Here is a 27,707-nt window from a genome sequence, read left to right on the forward strand (position 1 = left end):
CCCTACACCACGTGGGAGGTCTCTTGACCACCTCTCAGCCCACAGCAGCCTTCTTCTCCGGCCATTCCTTCTTGTATTCGTCCCAAATATCGGGCCACAGACACAGAGCAGTCTACAGGCGCGTCAACCTTCGTGACTTGAAGCTTGCCCTACCAGGCACGCCCACAAAAACCTCCTCCCCCTCCCCCAGAAATTCTCCAGCTTCTTCCTTCTTCCTCTTTCTCTTCCTCTCTTCTTTCTCACCACCATTCCCTTCTCCCACAACGCCCTCCATCTGCGATAGTCATCGTTCAACCGCTTTTGTTTCTACTCGCAATCTCACCTCAACGATCCCCTGTCAACAATTACTTCTCACAACCCGGTTACTCTGTCCTCGGCACCAAGCTCGGCGTCGTTATCGTCGTCGGCTCACGATCGCGGCACGAGGAACAAGGTGAAGAATTCCCGTCTTTACTGACTCTCCTCTCATTGATCTGGTTCAACCCCAGAGCCCAACCTCTAGCGACTACAGAAACCGATCACAGGAACACCATCTCACCACCCCTCACCATCCTTTCACACACTCTCCCTCCTTCCGTCCGCCCCGATCACTTCTCCCTTGGTGATACTTACCCACCACCAACATGCTTCGCGTTCTGTTGGTCCAGACCGCCCAGGGCCTGAACCCCTCCTCGGGTGGCTTCAAGGCCAATGCCAACGTGCTGCGCTCTCTGGCAGCTCATGGCTACGAGACTGCTCAAATCTGTTACGGCCACGAGCAGGAGATCGAGCTCCACGTGAAGAAGGCCGAAGACAAGGGCATCAACCCGGACCTCGCCGAGTCATCGATGGTCGCTGTTGACCTCAGGGGTATAGTCCACGAACTGTTCGTCAAGTGCTTCACCGATGAGTACAAGGTCCGCAACATTGTCATCTCGCGCACCGGCTTCAACGTCGCCTACCCGACCCGTCAGTTCTAGGAGGACACCCGGGTCTATCTGGAGGTAAGCGGTTCTGTCTTGTTCGCCTGCGGACCACCAAGGTAACACGAGAGCCTCCCCAGCGCAATGAATTGAGCCAGCGCATGCAGAGCCTGGTGAAGCTCTTCTCGGACCACATCACCGAGTTCCAGCCCACTCATGTCGTGTTCAATGATCCCATCACGATGAAGCTCACGGCCACCCACCCTCAGCGTGCGACGTTCAAGCGCATCAACATCATCCACACGGCCGAGCAGCTTCCCTTTGGACCTTTTGCTGCCGGCGTCGACGGCCATTGCATGTCCCCTGCCGTTGAGGATGCGCTGCTGCGTGACCTGGATGGCATCTGGTCTGTTTCCAAGGCGATCCAGAAGTACGCCTTGACCTACGGCCAGCTGGAGACCACCTTCCTCATCCATCCCATTGCTACCTACCTTGACAAGGACGCGAGCGGCATGGCCGTCCTCCCACCCGTTCGCAACAACATCGACAAGATCGAGGTGGGAATGGTCAACCCCTGCGCTCAGAAGGGCCTCTCCATCCTGATTGGGCTGGCCCGCAACCTCCCCCACATCAAGTTTGTCGTCTGGAAGAGCTGGGGCTCTCGCCGTGATCACCTGGCTCAGCTCGAGGACATTCCCAATATCCAGTGGGTTCAATGACTCGACGAGAAGAAGGGTTCGCGAGATGCTAATCCTCGCCCACCACCAACAGGATCGAGCCGACCACCAAGGACACGAACGAGATCTGGGACCGCATCAAGCTCCTCATCGCCCCTTCTCTCTGGTACGAGGCTTGGGGCATCGTCGTCACCGAGGCCCAGCTGCGTGGCATTCCTGTGGTTGCGTCCAACGCCGGCGGTCTTCCTGAGGCTAAGATGCACATCCCGTACATCATCCCGGTCAACGCCGTGACGGGTGAGCGCGAGGCCAACGGTGACTATGTCATTCCTGATCAGAATATCGCGCCCTGGGTCGAGACCGTCAACAAGATCATGACCGATCGTGACGAGTACCGTGCTCTCCAGGAGCAGACCGTCACCAAGTCTGCTGAGTGGCTTCGTGCCCAGGATCCTCGCGGCCACGAGAAGTGGTTCCTCTCCATGATGGACGCCAAGTAGGTGGCCCAGAATCTCTGTGGAGGTGAAGGAATCCGCTCCCTCCATGCGCCTCTGCGCGCTCAGACTTGCTTTCATTTGCCTTTTGCGTCACATGGGCCTCAAGGAGGGACTACATCGGTCACCCCTTCAGAACAGGACCCGGGGATACAGTACACAGGACATGCAATGAGATGACTCTTCACCCAGCATCAGCTGGTCCCTGATGTGATGATGTGTGTATGCTCATGTCGTGTCGCTAAACGGATTCCTGCATGTTGGGTCTGTTCCTCCGCGTGAAAATGGTCGTAATGCTTTCATTGCCCCGTCTTGAGCACTGGCAGGGACCAAAGTCTTTTTGTACCTTGGTACGTATAGATGAGTAGTTGGCCTTGACTCCTTGGTAGTCAAGGCACCCTTGCGCGACTCGGACGCGTTACCTCGCGTCGACACGTGCCTACAAACAGAGGACCATTAGCTAGCAGGGAGATGCCCTACCGATTCATGGTTGATGGCTCGCATCCCAGCTAGAAAGTTTGGTATGACATATGAGGATGCGCAGAGTGACGTCGTTGCTTGCTCTTTGCTGCGGGGCGGCACGATTCTGAAGAGGCCGTTGTCTGACTGCATCAGATCCTCCCAAACCGCCACCGCCGCACACCACAGTCCATGACATAAGAACAGCCGGCCTGGAGCAAAGGGGCAGGTCCATATCATTACAATTCATCCGTTTCGCTTAAACCATTCGCCAAGGGTTGACTATACCTCACCATCCACCCCGAGATCCATACGGCTCAGAAGAGACGAATAGCCAACGAATCATGGAGAAGACCCACGCTCACCACCATCATAAATCCTCCAACATGTCCAGCCAGGGCCAGTCGAGCGTCGGCATGCGCAGCATCTACGAGTCGGGAAATCAGCGCACTTACTCGCAGGCCGATGTCGAGGAACAGTCGAGGCAATCGGGGAAGAATATCATGGGCTACATGCCGAGTACGCCTTGTCCTGCTCATTCGATTGTGTCTTGAACGATGGGCTGTCCTGAGAGGAGTTATCTTGGCGGCGATATAAATGCTGACTGCTGCTTTCTGATCACCGTAGAGGACCAGGTGAGGAAGCTGGATAAGTTATACTTGGAGCAGGTGTGTCACTCCTCCATCCTATTCATGCTTGTGCGGTTGCTACCCAACGGTGCTATCGCATCAAGGTTCTGCGATGTCCCCCGCATAACTGCGTGTTGATCATTCACATTGAGGGATCTCAAGTCTCGAGTGCGCACGGCTAACGTATTCCTTTTCCATAGGTCGAGCGCGAAAGAGAGGAACACGCAAAGAACGACCCGACATGGATTGTTCGTGATCTCCATCCGTGTCTGCTCCGGCCCCTTTGACACCTGACCTTTGACCTTCCACAAAAGTGCTAACGGTTATCACCGTATCGTGACAGGCAACCCAGCACGGCAGAAGACCGTCCCATGGCGCCGTCATAGACAAGGAGATTCAGCAGGAGGAAGAGGCGTATTTGAGGAAGAAGGAGGAGAGGGAGGCGATGGCGGCGAACAAGAGCTATGAGTAGATAGGGCCGCCGGCACGTGAAGAATCTCTTGGAGGAATCAGGGTGGGAGCACGTTTGTAGATTACGGAAGTCGTAGGTAAAAAGAGAGACAGTTGGTGACCGACCCAGGTGTCCCATATACGCTTCATGGTTATCAAGCACCACTGTCGTCAAGGGGTTGATCATATCACAGCAAAGAATTCTCTTATACCTGAACACAACCACCCCCCGCGCCCGTTCCCCGGCTTCCGTCGCCGGTTCATTCCTACCACCCCACGAAGCTCGCTCAGGCTTATTGGCGACGACATCCGTGCCTTGGCGGTAGCCCCCCGCAAAGACTTTGGCAGCAGGACACTTGGCATCCGCAAGGACAAAGGGGCGTTCGGCTTCGTCGATGGAAGCGCGTGATGTGCCCTCCCGGTGGGAGTTGTCGGCACGGAAGGCTTCGTAGGGGCCGCCGACGCCTTCGATCCAGATGCGTCCTGAGGACTGTTGATAAGGTGTGGGTCAGGGCTGTGGCGAGGTTCGGGCCTGCGGTTACACCCTGGGAGCACGATGTTAGTTCGGACTTTGGTTCCGGTCGGATGCTGCTGCGCAGACGCTGAGGGGTGAGGAAGTAGATTGGCGGTTAGTGCGACAGCGTTAAAAACGTACCATGTTCCTCGGTCCCCCTATCGTACGAGAGTAGATGATAATAACCCGTGGGCAGCGGGCTGGGTTCCCTTCTTCGAGGTTGTTACAGGTTGTCCCAATTTAGAGGGACCGCGGTAAGACCCCCCGAGATTGCTTGCAATGGCATGTTTGTGCGGGAGGCAGTGCGAACTATGCACCGGAATCCTGGATGTTCGTATAACTTAGTGGACAATATAACGAACATAGTCACAACTCCCTACTGACTGGCTTTTTGTACCGACAATTACAGTAACAATACTGGCTATAACAGTGTTGAAGAGCCAACACTTGACGATTATGAACAGTTTTCAGGGGATATCTTGCCCAAACACTGCGCGTCAATCGTGGCACGCAAACTTTCTGAGGGTCGTGGACAAACGCTTGTTTACGATACACCACCTCGCTGTTAGCCTCCATCATAGTGATGATATGTGGGACAATCGATCCTAGCATATCGCACCTATATGAGCGGTTGAACAGTCATGAATTGACACAGATCTAGGTCGTTAGGCGACGACATACGAAGTCCAGATAGAGGATTGGGTGTTACAAAGATGTGCCAACGTCCAAGCCTAAAACACGCATGGATACTCTAGCAAGCGCCCAGGATGCTTGACTGCCCTCAATTGACAACCCAGCACCATGTGTCCGTAGACGTGGCAACAAAGGACTTCAAAAGACGGGTACACAGTATCTAAGTATCCAAACACTCATCAAAATGGCGATGGCAGCTCATCCAAGATTTCCAGAAGATGCCAACACACTCCTCCCTGACGCATCTAGTATATAGCACCACTCAGACCCTCCCCGCCAGGGCTGCTCTCGTTCTGCACCACATCCGTATATCGCCCTCTCTGGAACGCCGCCACCCTTGGACGAAACCGACTACGAGATCCCGAGACCAGCAGGTGTCAACAAGCACCTGGAGCCTTCCACCAAACACCCTCGGCAGATTACTGCAAGTCAAGCGTCAGAATGTCCGGAAGCGGCGGCTTTCACAAGTACCGGTGCAAGTATTTTTATTCCCACAACTGCAACAGCTGGACCTATGTTTACGGCAGCGCCTGCAGTACATGCGTGGTACGTCTAATGATTCATTGCTCCTTGCCTGCGCAATGCTACCCCGACCTCCCTTTCGTTCCCGATGAATAGCTTCTCTTTGACGCCTGTACAGTCCCAAGGGCGCTTCACCGACGAGACGTGGAACGTCGACACCACCTCGTCGAGCACCACGACCAACCACACGACCAACACCGAGTCCAGGCCGGCCACCTCGGGAAGCTACGTCGATGCCCTTGTCCCCAGGGCAGACAGCGGCACGCTGACCTACGTCAAAAGATCCTGCTGTGCGTCGGATCCCCGGCCTTCTAACCCGGACACGGGTACGCCGAAGCCCAAGCTAGCGCAGCTGGCCTAGCCCGTGATACGCTGCGCAACGAGCCGGAACACCCGGCGATAGGCAGAATACTTGTTGTGCCGCGGAGTGGAGGATTGCTGCGGGCCTGCGAGTTGTTGGGAGTGGCTTGGAGACCTGGGGGGTTGTTTGTTATGTGTGAATCCGCCCGGTGATCGAGATAGGGTTCGTAGGATGCCTTCTATTGGAGATGCGATGGTTTTACTCTTGTCCCGAGGTAGATGGATCGGCGTAGCTTAAGTCAGGTAGATGAAGTGATTGTGGTGCGTCTAAATATTTGCCAAACCCTTGGGTCTCTACGGTGCGAGCGAGCCGAGGGACCTCGGTGATGAGGGCTATTTGATATGGAGGAGCTCTTTTCGGACCGTATACAAAACGCTTCCCGGACCGTATCACGTGACATTTCCCATACATATCCCTAACCCTTGCAATCGCACTTGCGCTCGCAGCCATCAATCCATCAACTTCACAAGCATCACAGTCAAAATCAATCAAATCAATCAATCTCGCAGGCGCTGAATCGCTCAAAAGCGCAATAAAATTGAGAGACTGCGATTTGCAGCGAACCCGGCGACGTGGTCCATACAAAACCCTAACCCGCGAAGCGCCTCAGGCGTCGCCTCCCATATCAGCAATCACCACCTCGCCTGCGCCTAGCTGACACCCCTGGCACGAATCCTCCCATTGGTAGCCCTAGACTTGGTCACCCTGTCTAGCAGTTGTATATATATAAATTTAAGCCATTTGATAGATTTCGTTCTGTTGTACGGGTGGAAGATTGGTTACAAAATGGATGTTTCAGCGATTTCGTTGTTGTATTGATCGATGTCTTCTAGAGCAAGTGCGATTACAAGGGTTAGGGATATGTATGGGACATGTCACGTGATACGGTCCGGGAAGCGTTTTGTATACGGTCCGAAAAGCGCTCCTCTTGATATGAGGGTCACGAGAGCCATGGAGCACAGGGGAGCGCCCTCCCTCCCCAGGTACCTATGGAGCAGCTCGGTTAATGCCTTTAATTGTTACCTTGGAGAAGAAGTGCTCATGGTAGGTTCCTATTATCGATCCGGTCAGCCGTGATCCCGATGTGAGCAGCACGCCCGGCGGCAACCCGCAACAGGTGCGGCAGCGTGGCGCGATGGTTGGCATGGTTCGCACGGAGAAGATCTTTGGGGATCCGATCCCGGTGGGCGGTGACCCGCAGGATGGCGATCATGACAAGAGCGATGACGATGATGAGGAGTATGGCCAGGATAACGGGTATGGGAGGTATGGGAAGGGTGGGAGGCACATCTGGTAGGAAGTCAACGGCGCAGTCAGGGGGTTGATCGATGAAGAAACACTTGCAGCGACGGGAAGGGGAGTTTGGCTCGCGAAGAGATTTCGTTTTTCCATTAGTACTGGTTTGCAGTCGGTGGGTGGTAAATTACAAAGATTTGATTCTTCTCAAGGAGTGGTAAGAAGTGAAGGGCTCAAGGAGTGGTAAGAAGTGAAGGGGTTCAAGCGCCAAGTTCGTTGACAGGCGGAACAGGTGTTTGGCTCTGGGAGGCCAGAGGAGTATCCGCTTCGAGGCATTGCTTGGTGATCTAATTAGAGCTGAAAAGGTACAGCCGGTTCAATTGAGAGATGGAAGAATTGGGTGATTGCTCGCCGAATAGCCTTCACTCCATTGACATTCTGTCACCAGGCTCGCTGTTCCCCGCTGTGACGTCCACATACTGTGTAGACCAAAGGAACGGTATCATAACATGCCTTGAAGAGAACATTGGCTTCCGAATGTGAGGGACTTATGAGGCAGTGTAATGATGGGTTCTATGGAAATAACTCTCTTTGGCACATTAACGGCGTCAATGTGGCGAAGGCCGTCCGGCCCAGGAGATGGGGAACGGCTTCGGCCGGTCAACCTCAACAAACAAGATATCGACATGTGAGCCATCCCGGTTGTAGAGCGTGTCCAAAATATCATCCGCCAATAGGTCGACATCCTCCGACGAGATATCTGTCTCTTCAAGCCGGGCAATGGCACCAGAGAAGGTCATGTCAACCTCGTAGATTCGCAAACCCCCCAACAGAGTCACCGATTCGCCGTAGTCCTCCCCGTGCGGCACCTCCACCGGGAGGATTGGTCGAAACGGGATATCGTAGCCCGTGTGCCTCTCAAGTACCATGGCGACCTGTTGGCGACGGGCCGTAATTTCCTCCCCAAGCTCATGGTATCGGGAAAGCCGGCGGCAATGAGGGGTAAGAAACGTGAGCCGCCCAACTCCCACGACAGCTGGGTCCGCGGTGGATGGGTGCGCGCGGTAGAGATCGGAGGCCTGGGCGGCGCCGCGGACAAGAAGCAGGTACACCAGCTGTGGGTTTCCGGCATACACAGCGAGCGAGAGCGGCGTCCAGCCGCTGGGGGTGACGGCGCGAGCGTCGGCGCCACGATCGATCAAAAGGCGAGCGGCGGCCACGGCGCCGGGGAAATCCGTTTCCCACACGCTGAACATGCAAGCGTAGTGCAGGGGCGTCCAGCCTCTGGAGTCCCGGGCGTCAACCACGAGGCCCGAAGCCTGAGGTCCTCCCTGGAAGAGGACAAGCTCTCGCACTTTATCCGCCTGGCCGAACGCAGCGGCGTGGTGGAGTGGCGAGCGCCCTTTGGCGTCACGAGCATTGATGTCGGCTCCGTACCGCAGGAGGATGGGCATCAGAGACTCGGCCTCGTCGAATCCTGCATACCCGCACACGTACTGCAGCGGAGTTTGCCCTCTGTACGGGTCAAATCGCAAGTCCCCGTGCGATGCCGCATCATCGATAATGGAGGACCTTTGGACGGGTTCGTCGGCGGTGGTGTCAACTTGGGTGGCTTCGGCCATGAGAGTGATCAGTTCGCGCGCCCTTTGGATGATGCTTTGGGCGGCAGAAGTCCTTTCCTCCGCAGGCTTGTGGCGGGACTCCATGAAGGACGTCTGGGCCCACCAAATGACGGACAAGATAGGTGGCATGACGGTCTTTGCCCATGCGGTGAGATCCGCTCCGTGGGCGATGAAGCGCTGGAGAACGTCGGCGATGCTAGGAAATCCCCAAAACCGGTAAAGCACGGGCACCGCGAAGCGGGAGCCACCGCGCGCACAAGCGTATGTGACTTCGCGAACCGCGCCGTACGCAAGCAGCAGTTCCAGCTTGTCCATGTCCAGTGGAGCGCGACTCTGTGTAGCAGCGGAGAGGAGAGCACCGACCGAAGCGAACTCGGTGGAATCGGGCATGATGCGTCTCACCCAGCCCACCCGGGTTGGGTCCGCTCCGTGGTCCAAGAGGATTCTGACGGTCTCGAGCGGGACCGCCGGGTGCAAGGCCATGATGAGCGGCGTGAAGGCTCGTGGTTCCTTGGAATGATCGCCAAACGGGAACCCGAGAGTCCTCAAATCGGTGTTGGGGTCCGCCCCGGCCTCGAGCAGATAGCGCACGATCTTGGGGTTACCTGGCTGGGGACCAGGCAAAGGCGGCGAATCCGCGGATCCTATGGCAAAGTGGATTGGACGAACGGTGTCGTGGACTGTTTGGCTGTACGGAAGGAAGGCCGGGCGACCTAATCCGTCGGCGCTGACACCACGAGCGAGGAGCAGCCGTACAATCTCGGGTTCGCCCGTAACGATGGCCGTGTTGAGGGGCGTTTCCATGAACAAGGTCCTGCGCCACGCTCCGCCGAGAACCGAGCGTATGGTCCAGCGGCATCCCCAGTCGGATTCCGGGTGAAACACATGGCCAGGCGATGCGCCATGCTGCAGGGCCCGCTCCAGGGTCGTGACGACTCCCAAGGTGCAGGCCCAGCGGACCGAGAGGCAGTCGAAGCTGGCGACATCTCTGGTGTAGAGCAGCGAAAGGATCGCATGGCAAAGGCGGCGGCTGGCGATGGCCAGATGCAAGAGATCGGCTTGGTACAAACGGTCACAAACTAGGAGAAATAGGTCCATCGGCAAGCTTGTCAGCAAGCACTTGCCAGGGGGCCAGGCGCCCGGGGCGTATTGGCATTTGGAGGCGCCGGCAAGCCATTGTTGATGGAGGTGCTTGTATTCTTCCTTCTTCTGGCTCACGTACCGGCGCAACCATTCGACCCGAGGGTATTCGACGATGCTAGGCGCCATGGAGCTGTCGATAAGAGCAAGCGTCGACGCCTGGACCCGGCTCGATTGTCCCTCTCTGGCATTTATTTACAGCCTGCAGGCAGCCACGTAGGACTGGACCCGACTCGCACGTCCTGCGCCAAGCCTCCGCCAGGGCTTAACACGTGATATTACGGCGCGGACGGATGCTGCCTGGGAACGAGGAACGCGTAGGGTAGGGCGCGTAGGACTTCCATCATCTGCGCCTTGCTACGCGCAGGACGAGGGACTGAGACTCTCGTGAAAGGATCGAGATGGAAAGCCGGCGATAGCATAGGCAAAAGCCAGTTACTTTTGCCGTATGTTCTTGGGTTTCCTCTTCTTGAACACGACGGCTGGCACATCGGCTGGGGAGTCTGCGGGTGCCTTCGCGGTGCTAGCGATCGCCTGCGACGCATCCCCGCCTTCTCCCTCGTCTGGCTCCTGTTTGATGGGGGGGTCCGCTTCCTGCTTCGCCGACTCCGCCGCGTCACCTTGAAGCGGTGCTTCTACCGCATCCTCGCTCTTGACCTTTGGCGGCTCGCTCTCCTCCTTCTTTGTCTTGACCAGCGGCCCGCTGAGCAGGGCCTCAAGTTCGGCATCCTCCTCCTCCGGCATCGTCTTCGAATCGATGCCCCACTTCCGTGGCCTCTTGAACAGGCCGTTGATTGCCTCTTCTTGCTCCTTTTCCTCCTCCGTGCGCTCGCGCTCTCTCTTGACACCAACGGCACGTGCCTCGGAACTGGCCTCGCCTTTCTCGTCAGAGCCACCCTCGGCGCCCTCCTCGGGGACTTGGATGATGCGTGTCGATGTGACGGTCCACTCGCCAGCCATGGCCATACTTCCTCTGAGCTCGGTCGGGATGTTGACGCCAAGCTCGGCAAGCTGTTCCAGCTGCCTTTGCCGCTCTGCCTCTGAGACCTGCTGGGGTGCCGCGCCGTAAGCTCCCCCGGCCGGCTTGACAGCTGGCCGGGAGGCGCTTGCCGAGCTCGCGGCACCGCCACGACTGCCCGAGACGACGCCATTCAACCGCTCAACCTCCTGCCGCGCTCGTTCCTTTTCGCGTTCTTTCTGATCGGCGGCTTTGTGGATATCCCGGAGCGAGCGCTTGACCGCATTCTGGTGTTTCGCGGTGGCCTCGTGGTTGGTTCGTTCGAGTTTGGTGTCGCGGACGTAGACGCCGCAGTGCTTACACCAGTATTTTGGCGTTGATTTCCAGTATTCGGACATGATTGGTTGATGGACAATGGACACGTCGGTTTCGGAGGTTGTCGTAGTGGATGGTGATGCTGAGCTGAGAAGGATGTTGGCGAAATGGAATGGAATGGATAACCAAACGGAAGAAACTCGAATCTCCGCGACGGAACCTGCCATGAGCTCAGAGTCCAGGTAAGTATGCACCAAGACGGCTCCACTTGACACGCACGGGCCATATCAAAGGTGCACAGACCACACGACATTGCAATCAAAAGAGGTCACAAAAGGGACATGGTCCAACATGTCCGCAGCATCCTATCATCAGTCAATTTTCTTTCCTTCTCGACGTCTACCGCTGTTAGTCGTAGTTGAGAGCTGCAGTCCCCCTTGCAGCCACTACATCATCACAAGTATCCACAAGCACCCTGCTTGACTCTTGCACAGCAATTTCTGGCAGACTAAATCCCAATGCCCCATGCAAATGCCACCATGACGGTCACGCCCACCTGGAATCCGAGCAACCATTGAACCAACCCAACGGCCTCGGAAGCCGGAGCCTCCGTTGGAACCACCGCGGGACCGGCGGCAGTCGTCGTTGGCACAGCATCACTAGGCGACAGAGCTGATGGTTTCGGCGTGCTTGGGCTGGCTGTAATGATCACCTGACCGTCTGACTGCTCCGACACGGGTGGAGGGCTAGCTACAGGATCTCCACCCGTATTCGTCGTGGTGTGACCTTGACCATCCGAGAGTTGGGAAGCCGGCGGCAGGCTGCCCACCGGGCTGCTTGGCACGGTCGTGATTTGAACTTGGCCATCGGAAATTTGGGACGCGGGCGGCAGGTTCGCGGTCGAAATCCCGGGGCACGGTGTTGTATGGGCTTGCACTTGGCCTGCGGCAAAAGAGAGGTCAGGTCACCTGTCTGCATTCCTCAGGAAGGGCCGTTGTAGCAACGTACCGTCATCGATCTGGCAAACATTCACCGTGGTGGTAGCCGCTTCGGTCCTCACGACTGTGTCGACGGGGACAGTAGTCTTGGTCGACGTCGGCATCTCATCCAAATCATCGCAAGGCAGAATGACGATGTGAACGGGCTCGCACTGGGGCGCCGACCAGCGATCATACAGGTTCCAGAAGGTACCCGAGGCGCACTGCCAAAAGACGGTCGTGGGGCCAAGGGCAAGAGTGTCGTTGGGGCATGCCGTGAAGCCAGCCGTGAAAAGGGCGCCAGACTGGGGCGGATTGTCGAACTGGAACTGGTAACTCATCGAGATGTAGCCTTTCCGGTCCAGAGCATCGGTCAACACTCCATCGGTAAGGTTAAGCACCAGGTTGCCATTGCCTGCGCAAGTGTCACGCTTCTATCGTGTCGTCAACAATAAGTCCCATTCTGGTTCATGGTGAAAGTAGGCCACATTGGCTTGACGTGTGCCTCGGCTGCGCCGAGCAAAGGAAGATGACTTGAGGGCAATCGCTCAAACTGCCCGAGTAGCCCGCCACCACCAATCCGACGCCAGGACTCCGGGCCATCCGAACGCTGACAGTCGCACATACCTGAATAGAAAGGGCGCGCTTGGCCATGTGGGCCGGGACAGTAGTGATCATGAACTTGTATGGCTTGAAGCCCTCACAACCGATGGGGTGGTTGCCAGGCGGCGCGATCTTGTCTGTGACGCCCTGCGCTAGGGCCACCGCTGCCAGCCAAAGCATGGCGATGAGCATGGCAAGACTCATGACGGTCAACTTTGTTGTGTTCTGCGTCGCGGCAACGTCAGCATGATGGATCACAGAGGTACAGAGCAGACGGCGATCAGATTTCCGGGGAATGGCTGCGAGTGGCTTGCGGAGGGGCTCGAACATCGAGATCGCGGGATTTAGGTCATGATGGAAAGCGATGCTGAAGAGGACTCAAAAGTCTAGATGTCTCATCCGCACCTCTCATGAGGTCCATCATCCAAGGAAAAAAAAAAAAAAAAGGAAGATGCTTACCTTGATGAGGTTGCTGCAACAGAGAGTGACGAAGGGCACAAGAATCGCTGGCACGTGGTGGAAGAAGAAAAGTCGAAACGGCAATTGAGGGACGAAGTTTAGAGGAAGAAGAAAACGAGAAACCTGGCTGGCCCAGGCAAAGGGGCCGATTTGAGTGTTATTGGCCGTCCCTGACGATGCGATCGGATCGGGACCCGCGCTGGCTTCCCTCTTGTTTGTCTGTTTGTCTGCTCCAACTGGAATAGAATACCGTTCTAAGGGACTGGAGCGTTCTGAGAAATTGGCCGAACGTACGTTTGAGATCGTAAAGTTCGTAGCAACATCGCTTTCTTCCTGTGATATGCGTCACTTCATGAGAGCCCTTCAATAGTTATTAACACTGGGTTAAAGTGAAACAAAAGCATGGCATTAGAAAAATAAAGAGTAATATAGACGCATTGAACAACAATCAAGACATCCTCCGCTACTTGTCGTTAGATGTGGTTTGGAAATGTTCAAAGCCCCTGGCCGCGGGTGACCGCATGGATGTGGAATAAGGGCTGTTCAGCGCTTGATCATTAAAAAGACAGCGGATAGGAGTGCACAGCTTTAGCCAGTGTAAAATCGCAGGGAGACTTCAGGCTCCTTTTTTTCCGTCTTGATCTGTTCAATACGTCGTTCTAGTTGCACCACCAACACGGAGCCATCTTCTATGCCATGGTAAATCGTCTCCTGATACTTTGCGTAAATCCTACCCTCCTTTGCCAAGCACCTACGCAAATACAATCGAAAGCATAACACCTTCAATCCCATCTATTGGTTTCGTTTAATTTGTCTTTCAAGCCATCAACATCTTCAATGATTCCACCCTTACATGTAGTCGTGGATCCTTGTCAATTTGAACAATACTCCACGAGTTTGACAGACCCGCTCATTATAATACACGGTCCGACCTCCTCAAAGGCCTTATGCCCTCGAGGAATGAAACGGACATGGAGGATACACACCTCTTCTCCACCAGCAGCCTGCCTATGCTTTCCGTTTACCCCCAACAGCCGTAGCCCCCTTCCACCCACACGTTTCCAATTACTCTGCTGACCCAATACTGTACCTACACCTCGAACCCACCAACATTCGCTTCCTTGACCATATTCAGAGACCGAACGGCTGTCGGACATTGTAAATTCAAGGAATAGAATAGGAGCAAGGGGTGCGGGGTCGTGCTTCCTCGAGAAGATGACGGTCGTCCAAGGTGTCTTTCACCGAGGTAGGAGACTGCGGTAACAAAAGCAGGTACCGACCTATGCCGCACTAGAAACCTGGCTCAGTCCACGATCAAAACCAGATATCGGAACAGCAGGCTTCATCTTTGATCCGAATGTAAACGAGAACGGGAGACGTAATCCCTCACTCGCGAGGCGGATCGTAAGGGTACCCCTGTGGCTCCTGCGTGACAACTGCGCCATATTCCGGCTGTTGGTGATACTGGTTCGGGTCCAGGTAGGCACTGTACACATGACGTTCGGGCTGAGACTGTACCGAGAAGACGGCACGGACTGGAGCATACTGTTGCTGTGGGTCGGCGTATGGGGCATATACAAGCGGCTGCTGGACCGGCTGGGAAGTGGGACCCATGCCGTATGCTGCGTTGTCGCCGATCGGCATGGTCTTCTTGTGCTCGGATCGCCAGAGGCGGAAGGTGTGGCAGTGGAAGATGAGCGTCGTGAGGGTGGCAAGCCTGGGGGGTGTCATCCGTTAGCGTAACCTTTCAGGCTGGAGATGGTACGAACAGAATAGGCATACCACTCTATTGCGCTTACACCAGCGACACCGCCCATGAGAGCCTGCGACCGAGCTGTCGCGAAGGCATGGGCGCTCTCGACGGCAGCGACTTACACATGCTACGGAAAACCCGGGGCTAGGGAGCGGGTCGCCGGTAAGAACCACCGCGGCCATGATGAGGATGACTATGCTGAAGAACACCTGGACCGCGCGGACGACCATCATCCAGACAGGTGTAGCTTGGACATACTGGCCATGGGCATTGTAGACAGCTGCCGGTGTGCCAAGTCGTTGGGAAGCTTCATCCATGTTGGAGCACTGTTTTTCTTTTTCTTCCTTTCAATGGAGAAGATTCTGGGCGTCAGAGTGGCGGTTGGACAGATGCGACTATGCATACAAAAATAAGACCAGAGGAAAGCAGTTCGAGGCTGGCTTGGTTAGACCTTTAAAAACAATAGACACCGCGCTGCGGGACAACACTGCCCTTCATTAGCCTTTGGGCGACGCATGTCCCAGGGGCCAGCAGGTCTACGGATCTGGGCGGCTGCGTCAGGAACGAGATCCGCACGGTTGATTTGCAGGTTCTCGCTCATGGAATCTCTTGAGGCGTTCAAAATATTGGTGGTCAGTTGAGCCAGCCCGGAATCCAGTCCTGGCGTCCCCGGTGCCTTCAGCCGCATACGTCTCATGTACTATTGTCCATGTCCAGTCTCGTGAATCTCTGAATCTCGGATGGGTTCGGTATTATTTGACGGTTGACTGGAGGAGTACGGACGTCCAACGACGGCACCAGCGCTTCGCTCCCCCGTACCGGGCCAGGCCTTTGAAAGGCCACCTTGGCAGGCCCTACAACGCTCACGTTGCAAGAAGGGCTGTAGACGTCAATGGCCGAAAATGGACCAACGCTCAGCCCCAAGCGTGCGCAGATCCGAATACTAAGTCTTTCACTTGAACTCAGAGTCGTGGCTATGGTCGAGACCGATACGAACAGATCCCGGCCACTTACCAGGCGCGGAAAGTGGGTAAGCGGGGTCCCTGTGGGCATCGCGGTTCCAGGCCCAGCCTAGCGGGTACTTCCGATCCCGGTAACCCACAAGCCACAACCGTCAGCTCAACTATGCCTAAAAATAACATCATCCAGCCTCGAGTGTACTACGCAGTACACAGTAGGTGTTTGGAACTACGCGGAGACCACTACGTGTCGTATATACAAACCTCTATGAAACATTGTGCAGTCGCTCAAGAGTTGCTCTTTCATTTCTTCTAGTCCCTTGAAGGCTATGTAAAACTCCACCAACACGACTGACGGACAACCGAAACCCTACGGCGGAAGACCTGCCTTGCCTGGTGTTGGATCATGGCCCTATGAGTCGACAATTTGTTTGCTCTGCTTCGGTTCTTGATTTGTTCCGCAATGTTTGCTCGCCGTACAAGCAGTAAAAAAAGGGAACCATATCGGGTTTCAAGGCAGCAAAAAGTCGCAAAAGATATGGGAACTGTGAGGCTCGAACTCACGACCTCAGGATATCTCAGCGTTCAACTGAGTCATACAAGCGTATGAGACCTGCGCTCTTCCGACTGAGCCAAGCTCCCTTGATTTGCATGTCGCATTTGGTTGCCATTTCAAACGGGAAGAGTGGAGTACGATGCGGGTGAAGGCGGGGTTGGTACCGAACGCTATTCGCCGCCGGAATCACATCGTCAGACCCACCAACGAAACATCAACCTTTCCTCGAAAACAGGCAGCGACCTGCCGTATACAGTGTAAGACTCGGGCTCGGCTGAGGCCCTCTTGTGGTAGCACGCAGCGAAACTGTCGACAGAAGCATCTTAGCGAGGCAGAAAAAGGTCACCGGAACCCCATTTCTCCGTGTAACGTAACACCATCCGCAACGCAAGTCGCTCACCAGCTGTGACCCGCGAACAAGCGCCGGGCTGAGGTCTCAAGCGGGGCAGCCTGAGGATCCTGAAACGTTGTTGGCGCGGGGCCTGAGAGATATCTTGCAGCAGGCTGAGCAACAGTGACCTGGCAGTCGCCTTTACCGAGAGTTTTGCGAAAGCGAGCAACCTTTTCATTAGCCCGCTTACCGAGCTTGCCGAGGTGATTTCACAGCTGTGCGTGATGCGCGTTGAGGGTTAGAGTTGTGTAACACGGGATGGAGTCACCAGCACACACATACGCGATGTCATCAAGTAATAATCGAGGGCGCGCGGCTGGGGCCAATTTGGCGGGCGAGGCTGTGAGAAGTGCAGGACGTCGTCCCAACCATCACGCATGGTGACGGCACAGCAAACTCGGCAAGCGAAGGCGAAGCGACCAGAAATGTATCTACCTGCCAACCTGACGTTTGCGAAAGAGACAGTGATGCAGCATGAGCTTCCCCAGGAACGCCACCATTTGGAAGTGTGGAGAGCAGCCGCGGATGGCAGACGGACGTTGGCTTTCCGGTAGGTTCTATATTAGTGATTGAAGATAGACCCGGTCGACGCATTGGAGCATATGCTACTAGCATATCCTCCGTCTGTGCCACAGCCTACGATAGCCGCACCCTGATCTAAGTGCCTATTACCTATCGTGTCGGCGCAGTGTAATTAACCTCTTGTCTTCTCACCCTCTGCACCTCCATAAAAGCACCTGTGCTCGTGTATGCAGCGCACTTTGCTCTGTTCTTCTTGCCCTTTTCGCCCCCTCGTCGCACTTGGTCTCTTTTCCTACGTTTCATTTACGCCCCCATCAAACATCCAGAAGCTGAAAACAAGACAAACTATGATATCCCCAGCCACGAGCTGAGCTCGGCGTGGTGTTTCATGGGGCCTATCACGCATGTACGAGTGCGGCTCGTTGGTTCGAGGCTCAACGGTCGGCAGGCCTGGATTGGCTGGCCGCAAGGCTGGCCTGTGCAGTTGGCGCCAGGCTTTGCTTCTCGTTTGAATATCGTGCATGAGTGCAACCAGCCCGGTGCAACACCGCATCGGATGCAGGTGGTCGCTTTGATGGCTCCCTGCGGCGTTCGGGCCCCGTCCAGCTACGAGGTAACCCCGAGCCCCGCAGTGTGTTTCCGAGCAGGTGTAAAAAATGTTTAAGTACCTATGGTGTGGTAGGGCCTGGGTCAGGGAAACTCTTGGAACGGCTGATCGCGCTGTGCCGCTGCCAGACGCAAAAGCGTTGACAAAGTGACTTGCCCCGCAGATGGGTGGGTAGGTAGCAGAGCTGCCGCGAAGTGATACTTAGACTTCGTGGCGCCCAGCGCCGTCCGAATCTCGTTGTTGGCTCGTCCTCTCGAATGTCTTGACTAGCAACCACCAGTCATGGGCGCGTACGTCTCGGCAGAGAACTGCATCCACCGCTACGGCGTGGAGCCCAAGTGCGATATCCGTCTGTCTGCCGACGGGCAGACAGCGGATCAGGTCGGGGACAGCAGGTTCGGATCGTTCAATGGCGACCCCGACATTGCCGGAGCCGGCGTGCTTGGCGCTTTCTTTGCTGTAACCGGCGTTTCGGTCTTCTTGGGCTTCCTAGACATGCTTTGGTGGTGCTCCAACAACATCTTTGGCATGGTCAACCGGCTGACACAAGAGTACGTAAACCGAGCTTTGCTACCAAGGATGTTTGGCTCACTCTGCGCAGGGAAAGGTCGCTCAAGAACTGGCAGCTCAGCGTCAGTGGTATCCTTGAAGCCATCATCATCACCTGTAGCGACCAGCAAATCTTTACCGGTGGCGCCTATGCGATCACCCTACGGTACGCCAAAGCATGCACCGTTTCAGCCTACCACTACAACATCGTCGCCAACGTCCTCCTCGTCACCTGTGCCACCCACTTGATGGCCGTCACCGTCGCCCGCCACTACTGGGAGCATCCCTACATTGGCGTCCTCCGCCTCGTCGTTACCACCTTGGTCTACGTCATCACAGGCACCTTGCTCTCGAAGCAGGGCTCCGGTTCCCTGGGGTTCCCGACGGAAATACCGTCGTACAGCTCGCAGTATAGCCCCATGTTGTTGCCCGCCGCATGTTTCCAGCGACCCGGAAACCAGATCGGCAGTGAGTTTGAAAATGCATTCAAGTCAGGCTTTTCCGGTCTGGCCCACGGATGGCCCAACTACGTGATCATGTTGTTGTTCTACTGCGTGGCCGTGTCCGTTAGCCTCGGCCAGGTTGTTCGTCGGGGCTTGGACCACGAGGGTAAGAGGAAGTGTTGCAGTAGCAGGTATATATGGTGCACTAGCTGATGGCAGCATCAGCGGATCCGTTTTTGCTGTCACAGGAAGAGATTTGTTGACGGCATCAGGGAGAAGGTGCCATTCTTGTTCAGGATCAAGAAGGCGTTGTACATCCTCTTCGCCGTGTATCTAGCGAGCGGCATTGCCCTGTCATCGTGGACGGTGGCCATTGCAGCCAGGTATGTGTTTGAACTGCGTGCGTGGGTGGACAGATCAGGCTGGTAAGTTATGTCTCTTCCCGTGTTGCTTGGGTTGGGCTGATAATGACGGTTTCCCAGGATCCACAAGACCAACAACCAAAACCCCGAAAACGACCCGACCACGTTTGGGCAGCTGGTTCCTCTGTTGCTCATTACCTTCACCGTCTTTACGTTTCTGCAAATCATCAGTGGTATGACCTTTGGGCCTTTGTTTTCCACGACACCATTGCCTGACATACTCTCAGAACGAATCCGTAACCGCCGCGAACGAGAGAGGATTCGCAAATACAACTCTCTCCGCCACAACAAGGACTCTGACTCTCCCTCGCCAGACTCCGACACGCCGTACTCTTGGAACCCTGGCCTGAACGGACAGGACATATCCGTTGGACAGCTTTACGATCCCGCAGTCGGCGAGAAATACAAATCTCAACCCACCGTTACGGTTAACGCGACGCAACCTTCATCGTCACCCTTCGCTAGAAACGGAACACCAAGTCAGAACCAGTCAGCTTCCACGCCGGCTCTTCCACCCATCCTACAGCAGACTCACGGCCTGGGCATCACTAGTCCAGCCTTTGAGACCATCGCTCTAGATACTGACGCCATTACGACTGCTCCTACTCTCTCCGGGAATAGAGTTTCGGATTCGGGCGGTACGCCAACCCCAAGGACCGGCGTCGCCGTCAACGCTCCGGCTGTTTTCCAGACGGTGTCCCCAACAACCGGTTCTTCTCCTGACACCAACCAAACTTCGGCTCCCGCGGTGAGCCTTTCGCACACCACACATGCAAATACAACCTCAACAAACAATGCCTCTTTTGCTCCGCCCGCCTCCAGGGCCCAAGCCCAACCAAGCCATATCATGGCCCAGGGCCCCCGACAGCTCGCCCGCTCCGAAACCGAGCCAGTGCCACGACCACAGCAGCCACAGACGAACATGTACACCGCCTACATGGACGACGCACAACAAACCCCCTGGGACTCTCAACCCGGGCCTGGCCGGGACCCAGGGGAGACGAAATCCAAGAAGAACAAAGGCTTCGGTGGTCTTTTCAGCAGATCTAAAAACGCCTCCACGTCTGCGTCCACGTCGGAACTTGAGTCATCTCCCTGGGCGGGAGGGGTCTACTACGGCTCTGGCGCTGTGCCGAACTCTGCGCCATTGTATGGGTCATACCCCGTCATCGCCTCGCCTCCGACGTTTTACAGCCCCGACTTCGCGTCAACGGGCGGCATGGGGGCTACGTATTGGCCTGTTGGCCAACAACATCATTACATGGCCCAGTCATTATCCGCCGCGAGCCTACCTGCTGTAGCTGGCGGTCCTGTGGTGGGGCTGGGGCTGGAATCTTCAGCAGGAGGGAACCCGGCACCAGGAGAGTGGCTCGGGAGAAGCAACACGGAACCGATGGTCCAGGGACAGCCGAGGCAGTGGCCTGAGAGAAGCCAGACGGATCCAGTTGTTTTACGGCAGGGGCAACAGGAACAGGCGGGACATGGGTGGGTGCAGCTGCAGGAGCAGCAGCCACAGCAACAAGGGAATCAAGGACAGCAGCAGTGGTAGTAGGAGAACGTACGAGGTGGAAAGACCTCAGACACGACACTGGCATTTCTGGCTAGGCTGTCTGGTTCAATAGGAGCTGGATATACGAAGATTGGGAAACACAGAGTCTGACGCAGATGGAATTGTGCTTCATGGCGGGCGGCGGATGGTTTCAAGGCGTGCCGTTCTTCAGCTTGGGATCTTATTCCTTTCCGGGACCTCGGACTCAACCTGGGTAGTACTTGTGGAGTGTGATACCTTGTCTGTCGCAGAATCATTGTGGTACCTCTTCCTCGTTTGAATATTATTAACATGCTACCAGAACAAGTCGATGGATACAAAGAGCAAAATGCCTAGCGAGGTTGTCCCTGAATGCGAATGATGCTATGCGATCAACCCCCTATTAATGCGATGTAACTCCATCAACGTACCCCATGCAACCGGGAAACCGCAGCAAGAATATGGAACAAACCACGCCTCAAAACATCGCTACACCGGGCATTCACAGCTCCATGAGAGGCCCCTCCTTTCCCAACTGTTGCAGTAGCAGCTAGGTATATAGGGGTGCACTGACTGCTGGCAGCAACAACAGTTCCCTGTTTGCTGTCACACCAGCTCCCGGCTCCGCTGCCGCTGCCTTCTCAGAACCCTCTGAGCAAACGATTCGGGCGAGAACCTCCCGCTCCCCCCCGAGGCTTGACCCTGAGGGCTGTAACTGATGCTTGCCTGCGTCATGCCATCGCTCGTCAGAGGGCGCAGGGGCAGCTGAGGGCTTCTATCCGTAATTGCAGTGGAGATCTCCTGCTGGGGCTCGGAGCCGGCGTCATTCTCTTCTATCTCATCGGTGCTGGCGGTGCGGGGTTGGAAGATGGCAAGGCCGAGGAGAATGGGGTCTTTGGACGGGGCTAGGTCGGTGTTGTCGTGATGGTTGTTCTTCTGGGTTGTGCGGGTTGTATAACGCCAGCTCGTCTCCCTCGTTTGGCGCTGGGGTCCGATGCGAAGCTCTTCCTCTTGCCGTTCGAGATGGCCGTGGTCGTAGAGCCCAGCGCTGCTGGAGCGCCGGCTGCGTGCTTCTCTGAGGGTTCGCCCGCCTTGGTCATCCCATCCCTCGATGTCACATTCTTCTGTGCCACCCTCCGGACCGTCTCCCTCTTGTTCCTTCGGCAGTGCTCCCGCAACTTTCTTTCTGCAGATGCACCCTTCCCCAGCCCCCCCAGCCTCACAGGTAGAGCAGGGCATGCTGATCCCTGAGTCACGTAGCTCGCGCAATGCTTGGTGCTCTTTCTTCCGAGGTTTCCCCTCGTCGTTTCTGATGTTGACGGCAAAGCTATGGCGATGCGGCCTGTTAGCCGTCAAGCTTGCCGCGCCGGGAATACGAACCGGGATAGGTAGGATCGGGACACCAGGATTGGCAGCGGTGCTTGTGGCCATGGATGTCCGGCGAGAAGCGAAACTCGGGCGAGAGCCATCATGAGAGAGTCGTTTGGGGTTTGAGACAGCCTGTCGAAAAGACAGAGTCGTTGTGCGTCGACGGCCGTCTGGTGGGCCGCTCCCAAGAAGGTCCTGCGCCGTTTGGGTACGGTGGTGTAGGCTGTGGAGGAGAGTGCTACGCCGTGAGCGCCTATTTGATCTTCCAGGACCCTTGGCCGGTTGCTTCTGCTGCTGTGCCGGTACTTCGGTGTCTAGCACCAGGCCGAGGCCAAGGTTGAGTTTTGGTGCTTCATTCCCAGACTCAGCCCCAGTCTCACAGACACGGTTACGACATTGCTTCATAACGTTAGCACGGTGGGTTTCGAACACGAGCTCGACTTGGCCGGCCAGGAAGCTGAGGTAGTCGTCGTGGCAGGTGTTGGGTATCAACAGTCTCAACTTCTCACGGAGGCTGTCCTTGAGCGCGTCCTGCTTGTCATCAAAGGCCTCTTCTACTTCTTCCAGCTCAACGATGGGTTGGAAGGCTGCGGCATGGTTAATTATTAGCTCTTTGCTCATGCAGTGCTGAGGCTTCCCTCAGTAATTAGCTGTCGACGGGGTTGAAAGACGTGGTATGAAGCATACATACCCGGGTCTGGAACCTCGAGGTCCTCTGGGAACACAAGCTGCCAGATGGATTCCCATGTCCACCAGTCCTGCAAAGCCCCCCCTTGAGCCACCAATACCCGGAGATTGTCCTCAGGGATGCCGTCCTCCGGATCGTCATGCAGCGATGGATTCACATCGCAGATCTGATCCCGGGGGAGCGTCAAATGGGCTTCGAGAGCCATTTCGGAAGAAAACCTGGTCTTGCAGCGGCGACATTGATATGTGCTTGCCTGTCGTCGGTGGTGGGTGAAGATGTGATGTCTGGAGGTGTGTCAGCACAGCCGCTGCATTCTCGCCTCGGGATTTTCATGTGCGGCAGCCACAGGCCAAACTCACATCAACCCAGGGATTGATCGGAATGGCCTTCGTGCACATGCTTCATAGTCACGAATGTTGAAGCGCGCGGGGTTCCGTTTCCTGAAGGGACAAGAGTACACGGTGATGTCGGAGTAATGATTCAGATCTGCGGCGGCGCCGTGCTTTTCCAGAAGGGTCTCAGTCTCCCATTCCACGCTAGCCAGGGTGGCAGGTGTTGTCATCCGTGTTTCCGGTATCCTTTCTGAGGAGGAATGCATCCAAGGCTGGAGTCCTAGCTGGGGAGAGTAGAAGGGGACATGTTTCGCCACATCCGGGTGGTCAACCAGGCCCGGCTCGACTCGCGAATCTCGCGGCAGGACGTCATCTGGCCTCATGTTCTCAATGTCGAGGGTGCCTTGTTTCGATACCTCTCTGATGTAGTCTCCGGTAGATGTCGGCTGCAGAGTTTCGAGAGATGGCTGTCGACTTTCGTTGTCCCATGTATCGACCAGCTTGGCTGACAGAGACCATAGCCCTGGCCGGCGATGTAGAATGTGATGTGGTTGTTGAATGTCCGGTGGCGGCATAATGGTGTGACAGAAGAAACAAAAGAATAAACCGTTCTTGAAGGAGTGACAAGAAGAAAAGAACAAGATTCACAAGGTTGTCACATCAACTTCCCTCGATCATTGTAAACTCTGCCATGGAGTCAAGTCCTGGGTCCCTGGAAAAGAAATGAAAGGCCTTTCATGGATGGGATGATTCAAACAGCCCTCGGATCAAAGCATCATACCGACCTTGGTGTTGTCAGGCGGTTGTCCGGTTGCCTTGGGATTTGATGCGTTACGGCTGGATGCAATGGGACAGTCAAGCCGATGGGACAACGCCAGAAAAGGAAGAACTGAAAGTCGGGATAGAAATCGGAAAAGATCTAGAAGTGGCAAAAACCTCGAGAACAGCAAGAAATGAAGGCGAGACGTCCGAGAAGACGCAGCGAATCGACCATGCAGCTCGGAACAGACAGCACGCCCCGTGGCTTGGGGGAATGTAATTACCGACCTCAACGTCGATGAATACACCATCGCCGAGCCCTCTGTGGAAAATCAAACACCCTCATCAGGGGTCTCGACCAGCCAACCGACCGGCATCAACTCATTTCCTCCAACGGCCGTGAGCCACCCATCGCTAAGGCATAGCACAGAGCCTTTTCTGTCTTGGACGATCGCGAGGAGCCAAGCACTGCTGAACGCCCCGGGGCTCCGCCGGACCCCTGTTCCAAGGCCGATTCGGCGTGTGGTTGGTCCGCAGGGCTAGCGCAGCTCTGGAGAGCTCTGGCCTGTCAGCGCGCGCGGAAGGCATGCGCACGCGCTGATTCGACCTGGAGGTGTTACACCAAATTTCTCTGGAGTGGCACCTTTGCTGGAGAGGTTGTTCGTTTGGGATGGAGCTGAGGAAATCCGGAAGTTTTCTGCGGCGTATGCAGGTCAGCGCGTTCAGGGGCACATTTGTGTACTAGTATACGGAGACAAAAGGGGATTGTAGGGTTAGGGTTTTCCGAGCATTTGCGCGGTGTGGGGTTGCCGGGCAAAGCAGGGGAGCAAGAAGACAAGTGCAGGAATTTCCGTTGGTGTAATTGGCATATTTAGTGACAGAATAAAGGTCAAGATCGGAAAAGCTAGGGATGTGTCGGCTTTTTAAAGTGTTACCCAAGTCTAGAATAAGGCCATTCTAATGTAGGTACTTAAAACCTTAGGATCGTTACCTACCCAAGGTGGTCAGCAAACCCGGTTGTCCAAAAGTAATACAGTTATTTGGTGCAGCTGCCTGTGCTGTCTTTCAAGCATGAGGCTTCTTGTGACTCTTGTTGCTGCTCGATGACGAGATAGGCTTCCGCTTGATGCCACAGGAAGACACATGCCCAGGAGAGCTGCAGTTGGCACATAGTACATGATTAGTGAATGTCTTTCCAGTCGGCTGAACGGAAAAGCACATCCCCATCGAAGGGCATGGGCTGCTTAGCTTGTTATGGCAGTCAAGGATGCGCTGGCAGTCGATGCACTGCTCCGTGACGGTGTACCAGACGCACATGATGACGACCGGTGTATCTGTGGGCGGTATCTCGCTGGACTTCTTGTTGCCCTCCCCGGGGACTGCAGACAAATATCCGAGGATGATATCGGAGGGCGCGACTTTGTGTTGTGTATGTTTGGGATCGGGGGGGTTGGCAGGCTCTGGGCGGCATGGTCAAGTTGTACCTGATGAACAGATCAAGATCCTTTCAGCACCTAACATTCTGTCGTTCAAACAATCACATTGTTATGAGAAAAGCGATGGTGTGCTGTGACAAAGAGCGTCTATTACTGAGCTCGGTCACACTGCGTACCAAAACAAAAAGCCGCCGGGATGGCTCCTGAACAACCGAGTCATTCCTAGCATGTTACGACAAGTCCCCTCCTCCATAGTGCTGTGTCTCACCAACCAGCCAGTGCCAAAACAACTACCCCAGCCCACCGTTCAGTCCTTTCTCGGCCTCAGCTTGCAAACAATCCCCTTGGGCCAAATGAACCACCTCGCGCAAATCTGCCACGGCTTCTCGGGATCCTCCAGTTCAAAATCAAACGATGCCACCAGCGTCGCCACGACTTTGTACATCTCCATCATCGCCACATGCCTGCCCAGGCAAATCCTCGATCCGCCTCCAAAAACGAGCATGCTCTCCCACCACCTTCGCATCCTCTCCTTGTACTCTTCCTCGCCTTCTCCCTCGCCCCGAAGCCACCGCTCCGGCTTATACTCATCTGCATCTTCTCCAAACACACCCCTGTTTCTCCCTATCACGTACGGGTTCATTCCCACCGTCTTGCCCCCGGGAACCACGCTGCCGTCGGGAAGGCGCAAGCCGCCGGGAGGTACAACGCGCTCCAAGGCCATGGATATGGACGGATTGTAGCGCAAGGTCTCGTGGACAACGGCTTCGAGATACGGCAAAGCGCGAGCTTGGGCGTACGGGGCGAGCTGGAAGGGTTGGAAGGCGGTACGTACTTCAGCGCTGAGGCGGGCGTAGACCCGGGGGTTCTTCAGCATGTAGTAGAAGAGGGCTTGGAATACGATTGAGACGGTGTCGGCACCGGCGAGAACTGGGGGTTTTTCCGTTAGTCTCTGTTTATCTTCACAGTTTCTCTCCCTGTTCTTGCCCGCTTTCTTGAAAGTGTAGTGCTGTAACGTACGATTCACCAGCATATAAGCAGTGACACCAGCATCATCAACTAGGTCCGGGTGCGTTTTCTTTGTCTCGAGGAAATATTGCATGAAATCCGGCCTGTCCGGGGTGTAATGTTTGTCCTCTCCCTTGGTGCGAGCCGTGAGCTTCTCGACGGTGAAACGTACCACGCTGGGGATGCCGGAGGGGCCGAAGGAGTGGATGGGGTTCTTGTCTAGAAGATAGTCGACCCACGTCAACTGTCCAATGAGCCCAAAGTAGTCTACCAGTTTGACATTGTTGGCAAGGACGTTGTCGATATCAGAGCCCTTCTCCAGGAAGCCGTATGTGTGGCTCATGGTCACCATTCCCATGAAGTCCCAGGCAACTAGACATGTTAGTTCGTCTAGGTCATGTCAGAGCTCCACAGCCAGCGACTCACAGAAGTTAAGCCACTCTCCAACATCGCACGCCTGCTCCTTCTCAACGTATCGACGCTGTAGGAGACTTAAGAGATCCGTGAGAACCGAGTCGACCTGGGGCTCCAAGGCCTGGACAGCAGAAACCGAGTAGTGGCGCACCACGGGCCGCTTCATCTTGGCGTGTTGAGCAGGGTCAACCTCGGAGAAGATGTTACTCAAGAGCTTGCCGTTGACGAGGGGACTGTTAACCGTGTACATGTCCGACTTGGCCCAGCCGACAGTGCCGTAGATAACGCGGGACAGCTCCGGGAGGTCGATGTCGAGCATGTTGGGCCCGAGCCGGACGACAGGGCCATATTTCTCGTGGAGCTTCTTGATATGTGGGGCGTAGTTCCCTTTGTAAACCTGCCACCAGCGGTACAGGTTTGTCCATCCTGGTAATCAGTTCATTAAGTGTCTCTTGTTCATGATCAGGCATCGGTTGCCACATACGTGCCAGGAATGGGCCGGGGTAGCGTTTCAGGGGCGATGTGTAGTCCGCTATGAAGAGCCACAAGACGACAGCGAGAGATGGTCCCAGAACCAACGCGGTGAGCTTTTGGCTCCAGATGGCTGCAAGCAGCGCCCTGGAATCCGACGTAATCCACGAGCTGGGCGGACCGTCATAATGGGCTCCTGGAGACGGGGAAGCCATCGTGTTGCCAAGTCATCAACTGGATGCAAGAGGCGATGACGCAACCACTTGGTCCTGAAGACAGAGATAAAGGTTAGGGGTGCAAAACGAGGCGGGGATTGTTGGAAACAGCGGATAGTTCGTGCGACCCATGGTGGTTATTTGTGCTCTGCACAGTAGATCTTCCCTAAGTGATATTATTCCCAACGGGGCAACTGGCTAACCGGGGGCGTGACGTGGATCTCACGCGGGGTGTGCCGCCAAGATAGCCAGATAGCCAGGGTAGTTTACCTAAT

The 27,707-nt window shown here is 55.7% G+C and overlaps 9 protein-coding genes and 1 non-coding gene across 10 annotated transcripts; 3 read left to right on the forward strand and 7 right to left on the reverse strand.

Moving 5' to 3' along the window:
- Positions 1-623: 623 nt before the first annotated feature.
- Positions 624-2,079, forward strand: VTJ83DRAFT_7095 (uncharacterized protein; the record flags this gene model as incomplete). Its single annotated transcript, XM_071013879.1, has 4 exons — positions 624-896; positions 960-983; positions 1,043-1,608; positions 1,674-2,079. 4 exons carry the CDS (start codon positions 624-626, stop codon positions 2,077-2,079), a joined length of 1,269 nt encoding a protein of 422 aa, XP_070863312.1.
- Positions 2,080-7,545: 5,466 nt separating this feature from the next.
- VTJ83DRAFT_7096 (uncharacterized protein) lies at positions 7,546-9,828 on the reverse strand (the record flags this gene model as incomplete). Its single annotated transcript, XM_071013880.1, has 1 exon — positions 7,546-9,828. One exon carries the CDS (start codon positions 9,826-9,828, stop codon positions 7,546-7,548), a length of 2,283 nt encoding a protein of 760 aa, XP_070863313.1.
- Positions 9,829-10,134: 306 nt separating this feature from the next.
- Positions 10,135-11,055, reverse strand: VTJ83DRAFT_7097 (uncharacterized protein; the record flags this gene model as incomplete). The annotated part of the gene is made up of 1 exon (XM_071013881.1): positions 10,135-11,055. The coding sequence occupies one exon, from the start codon at positions 11,053-11,055 to the stop codon at positions 10,135-10,137; it is 921 nt and encodes a 306-aa protein (XP_070863314.1).
- Positions 11,056-11,936: 881 nt separating this feature from the next.
- On the reverse strand, positions 11,937-13,334 carry VTJ83DRAFT_7098 (uncharacterized protein; the record flags this gene model as incomplete). The annotated part of the gene is made up of 4 exons (XM_071013882.1): positions 11,937-12,383; positions 12,577-12,777; positions 13,012-13,024; positions 13,306-13,334. 4 exons carry the CDS (start codon positions 13,332-13,334, stop codon positions 11,937-11,939), a joined length of 690 nt encoding a protein of 229 aa, XP_070863315.1.
- Positions 13,335-14,397: 1,063 nt separating this feature from the next.
- VTJ83DRAFT_7099 (uncharacterized protein) lies at positions 14,398-15,081 on the reverse strand (the record flags this gene model as incomplete). The annotated part of the gene is made up of 3 exons (XM_071013883.1): positions 14,398-14,728; positions 14,794-14,834; positions 14,887-15,081. The coding sequence occupies 3 exons, from the start codon at positions 15,079-15,081 to the stop codon at positions 14,398-14,400; spliced, it is 567 nt and encodes a 188-aa protein (XP_070863316.1).
- Positions 15,082-16,262: 1,181 nt separating this feature from the next.
- VTJ83DRAFT_t169 lies at positions 16,263-16,365 on the reverse strand. The gene has a single exon. It is a non-coding gene; the product is annotated as a tRNA-Met (tRNA).
- Positions 16,366-18,081: 1,716 nt separating this feature from the next.
- On the forward strand, positions 18,082-19,004 carry VTJ83DRAFT_7100 (uncharacterized protein; the record flags this gene model as incomplete). Its single annotated transcript, XM_071013886.1, has 2 exons — positions 18,082-18,350; positions 18,401-19,004. 2 exons carry the CDS (start codon positions 18,082-18,084, stop codon positions 19,002-19,004), a joined length of 873 nt encoding a protein of 290 aa, XP_070863317.1.
- Positions 19,005-19,176: 172 nt separating this feature from the next.
- VTJ83DRAFT_7101 (uncharacterized protein) lies at positions 19,177-20,762 on the forward strand (the record flags this gene model as incomplete). The annotated part of the gene is made up of 2 exons (XM_071013887.1): positions 19,177-19,214; positions 19,274-20,762. 2 exons carry the CDS (start codon positions 19,177-19,179, stop codon positions 20,760-20,762), a joined length of 1,527 nt encoding a protein of 508 aa, XP_070863318.1.
- Positions 20,763-21,347: 585 nt separating this feature from the next.
- Positions 21,348-23,704, reverse strand: VTJ83DRAFT_7102 (uncharacterized protein; the record flags this gene model as incomplete). The annotated part of the gene is made up of 3 exons (XM_071013888.1): positions 21,348-22,696; positions 22,801-23,081; positions 23,157-23,704. The coding sequence occupies 3 exons, from the start codon at positions 23,702-23,704 to the stop codon at positions 21,348-21,350; spliced, it is 2,178 nt and encodes a 725-aa protein (XP_070863319.1).
- A 1,927-nt stretch (positions 23,705-25,631) lies between these two features.
- VTJ83DRAFT_7103 (uncharacterized protein) lies at positions 25,632-27,432 on the reverse strand (the record flags this gene model as incomplete). Its single annotated transcript, XM_071013889.1, has 4 exons — positions 25,632-26,254; positions 26,345-26,704; positions 26,759-27,172; positions 27,231-27,432. The coding sequence occupies 4 exons, from the start codon at positions 27,430-27,432 to the stop codon at positions 25,632-25,634; spliced, it is 1,599 nt and encodes a 532-aa protein (XP_070863320.1).
- Between the last annotated feature and the right edge of the window lie 275 nt (positions 27,433-27,707).

The sequence above is a fragment of the Remersonia thermophila genome, chromosome 7, assembly GCF_042764415.1.
Source record: "Remersonia thermophila strain ATCC 22073 chromosome 7, whole genome shotgun sequence".
NCBI classification, from domain to species: Eukaryota; Fungi; Ascomycota; class Sordariomycetes; order Sordariales; family Chaetomiaceae; genus Remersonia; species Remersonia thermophila.